Below are 17,440 nucleotides of genomic sequence, written 5' to 3'. Positions count from 1 at the left end.
CACTCTCCCCATATACTACCACTTGTTGAACAGGATGGAGGATACAGAGCAGAGATGTATTACTGAAAATAATCTACAATATCCTTAGTGAATTCTTCTTCAGCTTCCTTGTTCTTTGTCAAATGAGTGTACAAAAGAACAGCTGGAGGGCAATTTTCCTTTGTACATATATCAGTTTGAGAGCTGGCGCTTGGTTCTTTTTCCCTTTTTCTTTTGCAAACCCTTAAGAAGGGCCATCTTTACCTGGGCTTCATATAAGTGCTTTGATGTTTCTTTTAGACCAATTCCATTTCTCTAAAGATTTACAAATGTTATGGCCATAATGTGTGCACAAAAACATGCAGGTATTTCCTTTTTATTCACTGCAAACTTGCAAACAGGAAAAGCTTCTTGAGGGTGTCCAGTGTGATTAGAATCGGCAAGGGCACTGAGACAAATGCTTCATTTGGCCTTCTCCTTAGGCCTTTAGCTCACTTAAAGGCATGAATACATTTCCTCACCTTTCAGGAGTGGCTCACAACCACCTGGCTATATGGAAGGAAAAGTTCCACACGATCCCTCATCGCTTGCCCTGTTCAGCAGGACTCAACTGGCAGGCACCTCCTTGGTAAGCAGAAGCAAGAAAGGGAGGTGAACACCCCTTCTCTGCGGCTGCTTGCAGCAAAGGCTCTCATGTGGGCACCTGGTTGGGGACACCTCTCTTGCAAGTGGGAGCAAGAAAGGAGGATGAGCAAGGGAATCAGCTGAGCAGCGCAGGCTCCAGTCAAGCATCCCCACCCAGCTGATTCTCACACCTTCCCACCTGTGCAAGGGAGGATATCCTCTGGTGTGCCTGGAGAGGCCAGAAGGAATATTAGTTGAGTAGCACTGCTCCTCCCACAGTGCTGCCCGGCAGGATCCCCTGTTGCCTGAGCATGGATCAGGCACCCCTCTCCTGCTCTGGCAGTCCTCCCTGGAGCTGGAGGGGAGGATGCGGATCATCGCCCTCCTCCTTTCTGCTACCCATCAGGGCATCAGGTCTGTTTGCAGAGCAAAGACTGCATGACAGCCTTGGTAAGCCAAGCTTGGCTTGTGATCGTGGTTGTCAAAGACAGGAGCCTCATTTCCCCCTGGGATGCCACCTGGAGGACTGAGAGGAAAGGCAATGGCGGGAGAGAAGAGAGTTACCACGATGTGACTGATCATCTGCCAGGCACACTGAGACAGCAAACCACTAAGAGCAGGAACTGCGCAAGGGTACTTGTCACAACCTGTGAACCCAACCACAGTCTAGAAATAGACATAGAAGAATTCAAAGCCACCGCGCTGACCTCAGAAAAGTGGCCAGAAGTTGGCACTAAGGCTTCAGATTTGGAACAAGGGAGGGTAGGAGCCAGGCTCTGCTGGGAGTCAGTGGTACCTTCGTCCCTCTTCCTCAGAAGCAGGGTAAAGCCCTCAGATGGCTGAAATCAGCCATCTCCATGGTTTGGAGGGCAAGGGAAGTGTGGGGCAATCCTTGCCTCCAAACTCCTCCTGCCTTGTCCTTGTCTGGAGGGTTACAGGAAGCCACAGTGGACGGTGCTGTAGATGCATCATGCAAGGCACAGTCCTACTGCTGGTTCCTACTGGTTCCTTGGAAGGTAGACCATCTTGGGCCACTTGACAAGGTCTCTAGGCAGGGAAGATGGACAAAGGATGGACCCCTTTACTGGCATAAAGGGGAGGTGCTGGCTTATCAAGACTTCGGCTTAGGCCAAGATTTAGACCAAGTTAACTGGATTATGGCACAGGCTGCTCCTACTCCCATCGACCGCAGCACCACCTTGCTCAATAAGTGTAGTGTGATCTTGCCCATCTATCCATTGACTGCTAGCAGTGCCAGTACTGGCTTAGGGTGAGAAGAAGCATCTTGCCAATAAGCAGACAAGGCCCTAAAGCTGGCGTGTAATTTGAAAACTCACACCTGCATCAATGTATGCTTTGCTGTAAACAACAGAGGGTATATAACAGGCTTGGCCAAACCAGGGCTCATGAACCACATGCAGCTCTTTGACTTTCTGCTACTTGCCATCTGACTTTGCTGCCTGAAGGCACCCACTTGCAACCCTCAAACATCTGACATTTACTGTATATGGCTCCTCTGTTGAGCAAGTCTGACCACCGCTGGTATATAATGTGGGCACTTGGCCCAACCCGTCTCTGTTCAGACCTTTTGGACCAGTAGGCTTCATGGTTCACCCATTCCAGCTGATGGGAACCTGCTGATTGATTGGTTGTTCACAGTGGGATTTTAACCACAGAAGGTATTAACTTCAGGACTCAATCAGTTTTTGTGGAAGCCCTGTTGTGTGGCTGTCAGCCTCCCTTCCCTATCTAGCATCACTAGATCTCTCTCTATTATGAGCCTTTCCATTGTTTTTCCTACAATGGACGTAAGGCTAACCGGTCTATAATTCCTCATGTCCTTTCTACTACCCTTTTTGAAAATTGGGATACAAAGCAAAGTGGCAGCACACAATACAGTATAAATCTAATAAAAACCAATATTAAAATCACAATTAAGTCTTAAAATGCAGGGAAAATAAAAAGGTTCTAGTCTGGTACCAAAATGAATAAAGGGACGGCACTATGCGTACCTCTCCGGGGAGCAAGTTCCAGAGCTGGGGTGCCACTGCAGAAAAGGCCCTTCTCCAGGTAGCTGTTCTTCTGATCTCCTTCAAAGAGGGCTCCCAAAGAAGGACCTCAGACCTGGATCTTAAGGGATGGGGAGGTATATAAGGAAGAAGACACTCCTTCAGATACCTAGACCCTAAACTGTTTAGGGCTTATCATTAACACCTTAAATTGGGCCCAGATTTCAATTGGTAGCCAGTGCAGACAATATAGGACTGGTGGTATGTGAGCATACCTATCAGTCCTAATCAAAGGCTGCTCTGTTCTGGACCAACCAAACTATCTGGACCATCTTCACCCCCATTAGAGTACGTGGCAATAATCCAATCAGGAGGTTACCAGTGCATGGGTCTCACTGCTGCTAGGTAAGGGTCTCAGTGTTGCTCTGCTCATCCAGGTAAGGGAACAGTTAATGGACCAGTGGAAGCTGGTGGAAAGTGCTCCTCACCACAGCAGTTACCTGGAACAACAAGGATAACTCTAATAACAGTGCACAATCCCAAACATCTCTATCAAGTGTTCCCTTCCGTGCCTTTTTTCTCAGCTAAAAAGCTCCATACGGTGTAACCTTCACTCAGACCATATAACTGTAGCAAACCATAACATGCAAAGAGTTGTCTCCCATTCTTTCATAAGAACTTAAGAAAAGCCTTGCTGGATCAGGCCAAAGGTCCATCTAGTGCAACATTCTGTACACATGGTGGAAAACCAGTTGTCCACAGGATAGCTCAAGGAGGAAGGGTGCAAGAGCTCCACCTGCCCAAGCTCCTCAGCAACTGGTATATGCAGACTATATAGGAAACCTGTTGCATATGGGGAAGATATCCATCTTGGATAAGAAATATCTCTGATAATTTGCAAATCTGAGATCAATTCAATAAAAGCAAATATATGAAATCAAATTTAATAAAAGCTAATACACAAGGTAAGACAGAAATTAAATGACTCCTTATCTTTAAATTATATTAAATTACTGGTTTTAAGGAAAAGAAATTTACTCCTTTGTTTTCAAAACTATCACTGAAAATTTCACCAGTGTGAATGGAAAAGCCAGCATTATTCCCATGTTAACCTTTTGCATGTCTGGAATTAGCCTGAGATTTCATACACAGAAGTTCAGTTTCTTTGTCCAGCAACTTTAGGCTCTGTTTATTCTGTAATTAGAAATGCAATCAGTGTCATCTCCCTACGTCACATTAGAAGGCAATGTTCAAACTCTTACAGTAGTCAGCCTGCAACGCTTAAAGTCTGCCAAGTTCAATCACTGTTACTGTACCTTTAAAATCTGGAATCAAACCAGCAAAATGAGGGCAAGCAGTGTGAGGTCCAGCCCTTGAGAGCAGATTCAGATGCCTCATTCACGGACAGTGCACAGAGAAAGGCAGCTTTGAGAGTGCTGACTGCTCTGGCAGAACTCCATCCGCCACCATGGCAAAGTGCGTGGCCCCCACTCTCCTGCTCCTCTTCACCCTGGCAAGCTCATCCCTTGCACGTCAAAAGCTCCTGCTGTTCTTGATGGATGGGCTTCGCCATGATTATATCAGCGATGAAGCACTGGACTCCTTGCCTGGATTCAAAGAGATTGTCAACAGGGGAGTGAAAGTGGATTACCTAACCCCAGACTTTCCCAGTCTTTCCTATCCAAATTATTACACACTGATGACCGGTGAGTACAGTCCTTGATTTTCTCGTTGAAGTGCTGTCAAAATCGAGCAGTCTGAATGGTGAAAGATCACGTTAGGTCACTAGGTTCCCCAGCACAGTGTGGGTGAGCATTCATTGACGGCGAAGTTTAAAAGGCATGACTGGAATGGATTGAGAGGCAGAGAGAGAGGGAGGGGGAGAGAGAGAGACCCATCATTCATTCCACTTTGAAGGAATAACTTGTACAAATTTTACTTTATCAAATTGGTGTCCCGTTTTCAAAGCCCAGTTGTAAAATCGCAACCAGAGAGTTGTTAATAAACTTAGTCTGAGTTATACTAGTCTATTTAAATTATAATAAGTAGTTCTAAATTAGCATCTATACACATAAATTATCTCATCTAGATTAGCAGAATAAGAATTGAGTTGAACTCTCTTCTCAGAAGAGAGTGCCTGCCATTAGTAAAGGTAATTAAGGGCAGAATCTTACGATTGTTCAGAGGAGACTTACAACTTCCAGCATCCCGCAGCCAGCATAGGGTTCCTCTCTTAAGGGTTTTAGGATATGACAGCTTTTTTCAGCTGGTACGTGTTCCATCACTGAAACATGAGATTGTGTTGAGTGTTTCAGGGTCACTTTTAGAACACGTTCAGCTCCTTGATAAAAACATACACACAACTTTGAGGGCGATTTAAAGCATACTTCGTGATCTGTGACTAACTAAAAATGAAAAATCACATTAGATAGGAAGAGGTTATCATTAGTTTCCTTTACTTTTCGTTACTTGACACATGGAGAATGCAAATACTTCCAGCTTGGTTTATAGAGTAAATTGTGTCTATACTGTAAAGTTACTCTTTCAAGGCTCCTGCTTCACAGCTCTGTGAGTCTGAAAAGAGATTTTTAGAAGGGGTCAAACCAGTTGGACAAGCTTAGTCTGGCACAGCAGCTCCTCTTGTGGAGATGAGTCAAGGAGTGACTATCCTCAATGAGAGTCAGAGAGACTATTCTGGAAGGGAACTTTCCTTTCTTTCCCTACATCGCATCCTAAGGACTGTGTAAAATGAGTCTGGGAAGAGAACAACATAGGCAGCTAAGGCTGTGCATTAACAGCCTGTGGTGGAAGTGGATCCAAAAAGGGGGACAGAAAGCTGATCTTGCTCTCTTTGTGAAATTCTATGGGGCCAACACCTGAGTGGAAACAGGAGTTTATTGGAGTGCTGATGCTGTGGATCCTCACCTGATGCTCAGCCTGATATATGTGTAAGTAAATCTTACATCATAGAAATCCTATATAGTTTCCAGTGACTTCCTCAGGAAACTGAACCATGAGTACGTCCTGGGGCTTCTACTAACTATTAAAACAGGGAAAACAATGCCTACACAGAAAAGTCACAAAGTGTATAGACAAGAATGGTGCAGTGAGAGTTGAGGGCTGTTTAACATTATTATCTGATGAATCTGTTAAACCCAAAAGCCCACTAGCCTTAGGTTGTTGTGGTTAGGTGTTATCAAGCCATTTCCTACGAATGAAAGCCCTCCTCAGTATCTCGTCCATGGCCTCTCTTGCCTTATTCTCAATAGTTATTAATAAATACATAATTGCGGTTTGGAACAATCCATTGGGAACAGCTTTCTCTAGAGCCAGCTGTTATAACTGCAGAAACACATACATGTTTCTGCAGTTCATTTTATGTGAAAAGGGAGAATAGAGAATGAAAAATATCCTTTTGTCTATGAAAAAAACCTGATTTGTCTAATTTCACAATACTGGCCAAAGATGTTGTTTTAGTGGTAGTGTTTTAAATCTCAGCTGTTGTCTCATTCTGCATCCTGCTGCCTGTAATAATAAAAACTTGCAGGTACAAACATTCCAATATATGCTATAAACAACATTTTTTCATTCTTGGTGAACTGCCATTTGTCTACCTCCCTGGTAGACTTTACGGGTGCAACCCTAGGCATGTTTCAGCACAAGAAAAGTCCTAAAATTGTGGATTCCCTAGCTACCCATTTGGGGGAGAGAATATTGGGAGGCAAAGGAATTTTTCTGAGCATGCATAAGGTTGCACCATAAACATTTTACATCCTGATTCTAAGTTTTTGTGCCAACATTAATGTATATAATGTACATGACAATTGCATGATAAAAAATCTTTGTAAAACTGGCATATCGTGTTTTTGTCTTGCTATCCTTGGTAGGATGGTACAACAGACCTTATGAGAGGGGACTAATTATGCTTGCTGGCTGTTCAGATTACCTACCTAGAAGTCCTTTTCACTAGAACAGGACTCTGTCAGTGTTACCAGTTTGTGGACTGGAGCTTCCATAATGTTTCCAAAGTTCACATTTCCATCATGATTCATTGACACAGCAGGCAGGCACAAGGAAAAAGAAGAATATAAACAAGCAAAAACGTGTCCAAAAACTGCATGTTGAACCTTGAAAGTGAAGACATGTTTTGTATAAACTTTATGAGACATAAAGGAGCTGCCACAGTTTAAATGTATCCCAAGTTGTTAGTATCTAATACCAACACTCATATCCCTTATATCACTCTGTTTCTTGGGATAGGTCAAAGGTGACAGTCTCAATGAAGATGAATCATTTCTACTCTGAAATGAAAAGTGCCACATTGTCTACAAACAGTGTCTGAAGTTGGGCAACCGGCATTAAAAAGACAGACAGAGCCCATATTCCATTGTCTAGCCTGTATAAAGCTGGAATCCTAAGCGAAGCCATGGTCTAGGCATGTCCTGGACATCACTGCATGAGGATGCAGTTGATGGATATTGGGGTTCTAGTAGAAAACAAAATAGTTCTCACAAGCTTGAAGTCTGTCTAACACTTCTCTAGTCCATGAGTTTCAAAAAGAGTTGGAAAGAGTTGGCATTACTGCATTTCCATCAAGCTGAGGGGCTTGCCTTGAGGGTGCAAGATATAGAATTGTGCCCTACATGTTATAATTCATCATGTAAAAGATTTGGATTACAGAGAGAGAGAGTTTTAATTCATCTAACATTCACCCTGAATTTGTTCTCTCCAGTGGCTGGAGTTTATGGTGTGATAGGTACTACTTACAATTATCAGCAAAATAAAATTGAATGAGTTTGTTTGTTTGTTCTCCATTTGCTCTTTAATTGGTTCTCTTTTTCTTCCTTTAATTCCTTTCTTCTCAGTTTTTTTTTTTTTTTTTTTGAGCGGGAAGGCTGTGGGGGAAAGGAAATGGTTCTAAAATATCCATCGTATTGGAAATTGGAACACTGAGTAGAAAAGGAGACAGCACAACTATAGGAATTCCTTTGGGTTTTTCTGCACATGGCTTTACAGAGGCTTCTGCTTTCAGATTCTTGGAAGAATTACGATCAGCTCCTTTACACATTTTCCCAGAGGTCTTTCTTTCTTTGCCTTTCTATATGTTCCATCACATGACCAAAAGGTGATGCTGTAGCCTAACAGAGTTGCACTAATATGCGAGAGCTTCTTGCCACCATTCACAGATATACCTGATGTTCCCCATTAGAAACACTGCACACAAACTCAGGAGAGGCCCTGGAGGAGGATGAATTTGTGCAATGCACCCACAAGCTAAAATGAGTGAGAAATCAAGCACACAAGAAGTGCTTTAAGTAGAAAGGCTGCTTGATGTACTCTGCAGTGTACTCTGCTCTGATCATGGATAGATAATATTTAATCTTGTTTGAAGCATGGCATATACTCATCAAATGACAAAATGGCCTTGATAAGAACAGACCCAAGACTAATTCTGAGTATCACTTCAACCAGCAGTTTTTAATAGACTTTGGGCCAGAAAATACACTAAATGCACTAAAAATATTAATAGGCTAGAGGATTCTCTCTTGTCCTGTAGTGGTCTAAATCTGAGTGTCTTTGTGTAGAAGTCAGCACTTTATTAAATCTACTGAGGCATCTTCTGTTTGCACTGTCACTCCACAGGGCTGGGCATAGAAGGGCTGGGCATAGAAGAGTCATCGTTTGAGAAGCACATGATACATAACAGGGCAAAATGTACCTTAGCAAACACCTCCAGAACAGAATGCTCATGTATAAAGCCTTCTCTGCAACAGTTTACTTACAAAGATGCATATTGTGCAAATTTGTTACTTCAGGAGACACACATTGTGCAAATTTGCTCTGACTTGACAACTCACACTCAAGCACTGGGTAGAGACTTTCCCCCTTTGTTCATATTTTTATGCATGCCCAAGTAGTGGCAAGTTCTAGGGGACAGCACTTTATCAGAAGTACATTATGTTTAATTTTTGCTTCACTGACAAATTTATAATGAGAGCGTAAGTGGAGCCAAACAGCCACTCAGTAAGGAGTAGTTCCAGAGATGAACTAGGGCAACTCCTGCAGTGAATTTTGCCTAGGAACAAGGTCTGACATCAGGAATTGTCACCTGCCAGGGTCTACCACCAATTTTCAGAACCTCCTTCCCTCTTGCTCTTCTTCTCTGCTGCCATGGCTACTGCTCCATTTGTTTGGGTCATACATGCATCTGAACTTCTTTCCAAGTTTGAGTAAGCCCCTCTGAAACTAGAGAAACAGTTTCAAACATGCTGAGTTCAAGGACCCGAAAGCACTTACACTGTTAGGAAAACAAACAAGCTGCCTGTGGAAAGGAAGTTTTTTTTGGGGGGGGGGGTGAGGAGGGGTCAAAAAACTACTTTCTGAAAAATGGGACATGGGATGGTTGCTTGGTGCTGGACAGAAGGTTATGGTTATGGTTGGGTTGTGAGACATTTATTTGTATGCCACTTCAAGAGGGTTCCAACCTTAGAGGTAGCCTAGAAGTAATTTTAGTGAGCCTAACACAGAATACAATTGAGTGCTTATGCCCCTGCCAATTCCTAACAGCAAGTGGGATCCATCACTTGCAGAAGGTAGATTTGGCACTTCTAGACGAACCAGAAACAATTCTCAGTTTTCGGAATACTTTTTCCTAATCATGGGTTCCCACTGATTAACAAAACAAAACCAAGCCAAACCACCCAGGAATCCATCTAATGAATGCATGGTTGTCCAACAGCTGTAACACCCTGTCCTTCACCCCAGTACTTAAAACAGAGGAAGGAGCCAAGGGACAAAAATGTCAACAAAGAATGAGGACAGCACTTTGTTAGCTTGACATCCTTCAGAGTTCATGCTAAATTCATCGCTTGAATTGGAAGGCAGCCCTGTGGTAGGTGATAGCGCAGGACACGTTCCGGTTTAGTCATCCAGCTGCTGTGCTGCTCACTGCTGGGAGCTTCAGAAATATCAGGCACTGAAGCTCAATTATTTCATTGATTTTATTTAAATTATAGGCTTGATCAGGCTTAATGGGCTGAGGAGTTAAATGTAATATGCAAACATATACATAATTTTTCCAGAGTGATTGCACCTTAACGTCTTAGTCTAGGGGATTGAAAAAAAACTGAGGCAGTCTGCAACTTCCCAGAGTACAGTGGGATGCTCAGGGCCAAATGGAGACATGTCCCGGCTAGTGATGTATAAGAAATTTGTTTCAGTTCACTTTAGATCATAATATACCCAGATCTCACCTCCTGGATGCAGTGCAATTTGCTGTTGTCCACACATTTTCAAACTTATAATGCAATTCACAGACCAAAGAAATGGTGTATTCAAAAATGAATACGTTTGAAAAATGCACAAAGTGTGCTCCTTGAGTAATACATACAAAGTCAATTAGAAAAATGTGTACTTTTCAAAAATATGCAGAACTGATATAAACATTGGGAAAAACATGCACTGAAATATACACCAACTTGGATTTGTTTGTTGGTTTCTAAAAATCACGACACAATAAGGACTCAAGTTGGGACAAGCTCTGAGATGGAATTTGGAAAACCTCAACTTGAATTTTGCTGATTTGCACGTCCTTTGTCCTGCAGCTGTTCATGATTCTGTACTATCACATAGCAAGGGGTGGGTTAGGGCCTACTGTTACTTCATAAGGAGAATGTCAAGGAAGGTAACAACACCTATGCCTTTCCTCCATCTCACTCTGCTATCTGTTGTAGTGTTAAAGCAGTTTCCCACCAGCTTGGTTCTGATATTACACGTGAGCCAGACAGGGAGAGAAGGGCTTAAAACTACTGAGAGGGACTTTTTTTCCTCCTTCATCTGCTCATTTATCTGTAAGAAGTCGTTCCCATTCCAGCTTTTTGTAGCCTGAGGTGCATGGGCAAAGTACACTAGGCTGCCCGGTTACACCTTGATGCCTTGGACCTTGGCATGGTGCATCAAAAACATCACAGAGGAGTGGCTGTCAAGGGAGGGTGAATCTCTATGTATTGTCACAATGCATACATTAAATAAAGATCCTTGGACCCTTCTTGAAGGACTAAGGTTGTCATCCCTGGCAGAGTGGAAGCTTTTGACAGATCAAATAAGGAAACCACAAAAAGCAGCAACGTCACCCAGTGGTCTTGCAAAGGAACTACCAGCCTGGGCACTGCTGTAGTGAATGCTTTTGTTGCAGCATGATACACAACTTTTCTTGCTAGGGTAGATTGATCCCTTGCACATAAAAAAATAAAAATTAAAAAAAATCAGAATTTCCAATCGATTGTCTCCTGCTGCAATTTCCTTGACAAGGAAGAATTGGAACCCTCTCTTGAAGTTCAAAGGGATTGTTAAGGAAGGGAGGGAAGTGGATCTTCTGGTTTCCCAAGTCTTTGCCATGCAGGTTAGTGTATGTAGGATTGACAGTGTACATTTGTACAATCATGGAGAGAATAAAACTCATAACAGATTAGATTTCCTTCCATAGATTAAGGTAAAGGTTTCCCCTTGATATTAAGTCCAGTCATGCCTGACTCTAGGGGGAGGTGCTCATCTCTGTTTCCTAGCCAAGACAGCCAGCATTTGTCCGCAGACAGTCTCCGTGGTCATGTGGCCGGCATGACTAAACACCGAAGTGCACAGAACACTGTTACCTGCCCACCAAAGTGGTACCTTTTTATCTACTTGCATTTGCATGCTTTCGAACTGCATGGTTGGCAGGAGCTGGGACGGAGCAACGGGAACTCAGCCTGTTGTGCAGATTTGAACCGGCAACCTTTCGATCAAACAGCCCAGCAGCACAGCAGTTTAAACCACCGCACCACCTGCAGTCCCTTCCCATAGATTACAAGGAACCTAATTAGAAAAATTCCCTATTACCTTCTCTGGATATGGATACCTCTAAGGTCCAAACTTCGTGAGGGTAATTATGCTATCTGGGGACCTGGCTAGGAGGGAAAACGAGCCAATGTGGCTTCTTTTCTCACTGTGATTGTGCAAACCAGACCTTTGTCTTGCTGTAACACATTCAGATGAGGGAAGTTGGGTGGGATGCTCACCCACTGGGTGACAACACCTGGTGGGTGAGAATTGGGAGAGGCCTTTCTTTCAAGGCTGTTGCCTTCAGATGGCACCCCAACAGAGGGTGGGAGGACCGGGAAGTGGGTGGCTGCTGGGGGCAGACAGAAAGCTGGGATCAGGACGTGGGTGCGAGGTGGGGCTCCAGAGGTCTGTAGGGCCAAAGACTGGCAGTCCAGATCAGAAATAAGCAACAGGTAGTCCAGTACAGTCCAAGATTGATCCACTGAGGTTTTGAGGCAGGTTCTCTCTCTTTGCCCTCCTGAGTGTACCTCCATTTATTTAACACTTCTTGGCCAATCCAGTTTGTTTTTTACTTTAAAATAAACAGTTTTACAGTGACTCCCCCCCCCCCCACACCCGCTGCCCCTGTGCATTCACCTGTTTTCTCCTTGTTTCAGAAAGCAAACGGGGTGATGGATCCAGGCAGGAGCTATCCTCAGTTGATATGAACAAAGCAAGATATGCCATGAATGTCGCTAGGAAGCTGTAGGTAGTAGTGATTGGATGCCTAGAGCAGCCTCTTCTGTTGCCACTCTTTCCATGGGACCCTATGATAATGTTTGACCACAAACAGAAAAAAATTGAACTCCTGGGTCCAGGTGTCATGGCAGACAATCACAGTAAGCAGAAACCATGCAACAGACCATTTTGTCTTGCCATGGTTTCCAGGTCTGGAACAAGCCATGGTGTATACCATGGCTGGGTCCAGATTAGGATATGTGAGGAATCCACCCTGGGCTTGGCTCCCTGGACTCTGGTCTGCTTTTCAGCAGACCTGATCCTGAGTACCTGGTGACTGTGCCCAGCGTTCGTGGGGCATTCGCAAGGAGCTGAGTCCCACGCACTGTGCAACCAGCCCCTCTCTCATGTGTCAAGAGCAGCTGCTGAAATGGCAGCTACTCCTGGCTCCAGAAGAGGCTGGTTGCAGGGTGCTCAGTCACAAGGGGCTCTGCAGCTGTTGTGGAAGGGGATAGCCAATGGAACAACCAGGATTCCATGAGCATTCACTGCCTTCTTCTCAGCATGGCTCTCTTTGTAAGAACAAGCCAAGCACAGGATGAACACCATGAATCCTTGGAGGGATGGATTCCAATAGGGTTTGTAGAACAATAGCACAAGCCCACAATCGTACAAAACACAATTGCTTTTTCTGATGAACTCAGTTGCTCTCTGGTTGGTGTCACTTGTCACCATAAGCAACCCTGCATCATTACCACAGTTTTTAACTTTGATGTGCCTGACAGACAATCAGGACCATGCTGGTAAGTCTCCTTCCTCCTGCCATTTCCTCCCTTCTCAGCTCTCCTGGAGGTATCCCAGGAAGCATCACTGGGAGGAAAGAGGCTCCTCTCTTGGACTGCCGTGTCTGAGAGCCAAGTTCTGCTCACCATGGCTGTCAGGAAGTCTCTGTTGTGCAAACAGGGCTCATGTCCTGAAGAGCAGCAGAGAAGATGAGGGAGTTGATCAGGCACCCTCACCTCCTGCTTCAGAGAGGACCACTGCAGCAGATGGTGCCTGATACACACTTGTGCAAAAGGGAGCGGGGACTCAGCTGGACAGCACTTTAGAAAGGAGCAGCACCACTGAGCTGATTCCTCAGTGCCCCCCCCCCCCACATATATGCCTGAGAGAAGCCCCCCTCATGCAAGAATTAGCTGCGTGGCAGTGCCTAGCAGCGTTGCTCAGCTGATTCCCTCACCCACCCCATTTTCTTGCTCCCACTTGCAAGAGAGGTGTCCCCAACCTGGCAACCTTCCTAGTACAGGAGGACTGGCTGAGCAGTGCTGCTGCTTTCTCCATCTGATTGCTCACTCCTTCCCAAAGACAGTTAGGGTAGGAGACAGGCAGAGTGTGGACACCTCTGACAGTCATACAAACAATACCTGTCAGTGTTGCTTTCTGGCTAGCTACCTGGCCATTGCCACTCCCACCAAGGAACTCTCTAGTTCTGGCCTTTGTACCATGATGGGTTGTGGTTTCTGGGTTTGGACAACACAACTAGCCATCATGGTACAGAGAAACCATAGACTAGGCCACTGTTTTTGTTTGTAGTTTTTAAAGACCAAACATACCACTCTGAAATACCCGTTCTGGGTTTCAGATGGCATGACAGACCAACAGTGGCAAAAAAACCAAAAACCCACCATGGTTTGTAGTGTCATGTGAACCTGCCCCCTCTCTGTTGCCCTTCTCTCAGCTAGCAAAAGTCTCTTTTTTCAGGAAGGCCTTTGGCCTGCAAGTGAGTCTGCTGAATTGGATTCCATTTTCATTTTTTCCTGTGATCATCATGTTTTATTGTATGTAATGTTTGAATGCCCTCACCAAAGTGCATTTAACAAGAGTCTTTAGGGGGAAATGCTGGTTGATATAAGTCTGTAGTAATGCCAGGCCCTAAGACTGTACTGTTTGGTACACATTCCAGGAAAGATACCCATGAATATCATGAATCATAAACACTCAGTTTCACAGGTGTGCTAAAATTAGCAATAGTATTCTGCAGTAAAACAGCATTTTTTCTTCCAGTGTTCCCGTCCTCTTTTTTAATCATTATGGTCCATTTTCCTCCCTCACTGCCACACAAGATTATCATCTCCAGTAAACAAAGAAAACATGAACTCTTAAAAACAAGTTCTTTGGGGCAAGCAACCAGAGACCTGAAACACTAAACAGAAAGTAATATGGAAGTAGTTTTCCCTGTTTTCTGTAAGGGGTCAACAGCACTTTAACCTACACTGCATTTCAACTAGGTTGACTGATGCTTGAAGATGGAAACTCTTTGGCATGTCAGGCTTGTCAAGGCAATGAAGTGTAATCAGGAAGGATGCAACAGCAGAGAAATGTGTGAAAAAGTACTTTTCTTAGAGGAAGGAGAGGCTGTAGATTTTGAAGTTGGATAGGATATGTGGTGATGAAATGCTCCGGTGGGACTGTGGTGTTTTTAGCGTTGTCTTTTTTACAGATGGTTTAGATTCTAAAGAAAGTTGTCATGAAATCTTGGCTGAATGGCAGAAAGGTTTGTCAAGTGGTAATAGAAGATCAGATCAGCTGTAGCAACTTGATTACTATGGGTTGTATCCAATTGTATTCCTATTGTACCTATGTTTATGAATTGTTGTTAACCATCCAGATAGATGTGACTATTGGACAGTGCAGAAATGAAAATAATAACAATAGCAATATTAGCCTAACTTGCATCCCTCTCATTTCAGTAAGTCTACACTAAGTAGGATCAGATTTGAACGTATACCTGAGGCATTCTATCTGCAAAATATGGAAATCTAAGACACCACATTAAAAGAAGTATTCCAAGAACCAGGTCATATAATCAAATTGTTATGTTAAGAACATGGATTTAAAATCTGAACCTTTCTGTCAATAAATGTAAAAAGAACCAGGTTCTTAAAAAACAAGATGGGCAAGAAAGCCACACAGAAAACTGAGACTCTCAATTGGCAAATGTTGCATCTTAGACTGCAGTTCCACTTGCCATTCACCAAGCTGCAGGATAAATGCAAGGAACTGGGTATTTATTTTGAAGGACAAGTAAATAGGAAGAGAAATGGGAATGCAGGGGGGAAATTGTATATTTTAGAAGCAGCAAAGCTGTGCTGCACACCCTGTGGATCCTGTGAGTATGTGCATGCACTAAGGTGCTTCTCTCCTTCCGCACACAACCATGGCGATCTCAACATTGCCTTGGGAAATGCCAGGTGAGCACTTTCCTATTCTGCAGTGTTAGCACAACAGATGGCAGTTCTTCTGAGGGCCTCTTCAGGCCCGTAAAAAAGGGAGGAGGCGTGCTCCCTCTCTGCCAGTCTCCTTCCCCATACTGGTGGCCCTCTCCTAGTGGAGGGCAACTGCCTGAGAAGGAGGGCCTCCTGTAGCCATGGGGGCTGTGCAGCTGAGCTGGAGTATCTCTGCCTGGCTCATGTGGAACACCCCATGGAAACAGGAGGCGCTCCTGTTAAGACCATCACTCCCCATGTGTACAGAGCAACAAACATGACGGAGGAGATGGACGGCTAGAGTGTTCCTTTTGCTCATGCATTGCTTGTAACCCTTTTCTGAGCCCCAGGATTAGGCTATAGCATCTAATGCTTCAGCAACAGGTAGCTTCAATCCACCCACCACCCCATGAGTCATTGAGTCTGCTCCCTTCCAGAATAATGCAGGAATACTGGAAACGAAAGATCTGATCTTCACACAACTGGGGCAACTGGTATGCGAAGAAATCATGATTTGAATTCGTAACTAAGCCACCGTACTCTTTGCAAAGCCAAACCCACTCTTGTCCTTTCCTTCAGGCCTACTGACTTCCACATTTTCCTCATAGTTTTGCTCTGCCTTTTTAATTCTGAACAGCTGCACACGACTGGAAAGATTAACGTTCTCACTGCCTAGCACAGCAGTGAATGAATAAAGTCCATCACACTATGAATTTATTCTTCTCAAATGTCTCTTTAGCATCCTTGTGGTAAAAGCCTCTAAAGAAAGCACAGTATGTAAATTCCTTGGCCCAGCTGTTGAGAATAATCTCGTGCTCAATATAGAATAACCTTGTACCTAAATCTTTTTACTCTGGGGTCTACATCTCACAATACCATCTGATGATACAGAAGGGCGCCACTAGTTTCAGTGTGCAATAAGACAAAACACACAGCAAGCTCCGCAATCACACAGGGTGTGCATCATGCTGCACAAGTACCCCTGCAGATTAAAAGTCTACAGAGGGAAATGGGGCGATAAAGCAGTTGAGAGTGTGAGCAGTGAAGTTGTGAATTCAAATTCTGCCTCAGCCAGAAGTCACAAGGAGCCTTCGGCAAGTTCCTGTTGCTTCAGCAAACCCCTCTTTACTTATTTTTCTTTAAACAGCAACAACAAAAACAACTCCTCTGCCTTTCCATACTTCAAAGCAGCTTCCATAGTGAGAAAAATACTGTATTTTATTTAGGGGTAATGATAGTAGCTTACCTTATCATGTTGTTTCAAAGATGACTGTAAAGGCTTTGCAACTGACAAAAGGAACATAATTATCAAGTAATGTTATTATACTGATTTATTCTATTACTGGGTTCCTTCTGGCTCTCTCAGTAAACACTGAGCCCCAAGAACAGTTGGTTAAATACAGCAAGGGAGGTTATAAATAGCCAGTAATCACTGCAACATTAATTGTTTCACAGAGTAATTTGCTTATGCAGTTTTTAATTCCACTCTACAGATTTTTCTTTGCACAAAAGTTATTGCCAGTAAGGAATATATTGCTGCACGAAACTGCAATAAAAGGATAGTGGTTGACATTAGGTAGGGGGCAAACAGATTTATCGGTAAACTTTAAGAAGTTTATTTAAACTGTAGTTTTGGTCTCCTCTTTGGTTTGTCATAACAAAGAAAATGTCTTCACTGCAACTAGAAGTTTTCTGTCTCTTAACATCTGCTGGGAGCAATTGACAGCAAAAGAAGAAGGGGATGGCAGAGGATGAGGTGGCTGGATGGAGTCACTGAAGCAGTTGGTGTGTGCTTAGGGGGAGTCCAGGAGATGGTGGAGGACAGGAGAGGCTGGAGGAATGTTGTCCATGGGGTCGTGATGGGTCAGACGTGACTTCACGACTAACATAACATCTGTGAAGCCCAAAAAGGGCATTCTCTACATTCTGTTCTGAGACAGTCCTCTTAAGGCTAAATGATACAAGAAACTGGACTAATGAGAGCAGGAATCCAGATATGATACACGAGCAACCAAGATGCTCCTT

At 43.9% G+C, this 17,440-nt stretch overlaps 1 protein-coding gene and 1 long non-coding RNA gene across 3 annotated transcripts in view; one reads left to right on the top strand and one right to left on the bottom strand.

Moving 5' to 3' along the window:
- The window catches only part of LOC123033323, a 7,650-nt gene extending 3,588 nt beyond the window's left edge, over positions 1 to 4,062 (bottom strand). The window contains exons 1-3 of the long non-coding RNA XR_006416604.1: positions 3,929 to 4,062; positions 2,992 to 3,112; positions 501 to 2,733 (exon numbers count right to left, since the gene is read on the bottom strand). This is a non-coding gene — a long non-coding RNA (uncharacterized LOC123033323). The remainder of the gene's footprint in view (positions 1 to 500; positions 2,734 to 2,991; positions 3,113 to 3,928) is intronic.
- ENPP6 (ectonucleotide pyrophosphatase/phosphodiesterase 6) overlaps positions 3,939 to 17,440 on the top strand; it is a 31,561-nt gene continuing 18,059 nt past the window's right edge. The window contains exon 1 of one of the 2 annotated variants that reach the window (XM_044449898.1): positions 3,939 to 4,318. In XM_044449898.1, the coding sequence (XP_044305833.1) occupies positions 4,081 to 4,318 (238 nt within the window). In that variant the 5' untranslated portion in view covers positions 3,939 to 4,080. Of the gene's footprint in view, positions 4,319 to 5,416; positions 5,561 to 17,440 lie in introns of those variants that run through there. The other variant, XM_044449899.1, reaches the window with a different exon arrangement.

Source organism: Varanus komodoensis, unplaced genomic scaffold, assembly GCF_004798865.1.
Source record: "Varanus komodoensis strain SLA01 unplaced genomic scaffold, ASM479886v1 scaffold61, whole genome shotgun sequence".
In the NCBI taxonomy this organism is placed as follows: Eukaryota; Metazoa; Chordata; class Lepidosauria; order Squamata; family Varanidae; genus Varanus; species Varanus komodoensis.
This window is presented reverse-complemented; position numbering and strand designations above follow the sequence as displayed.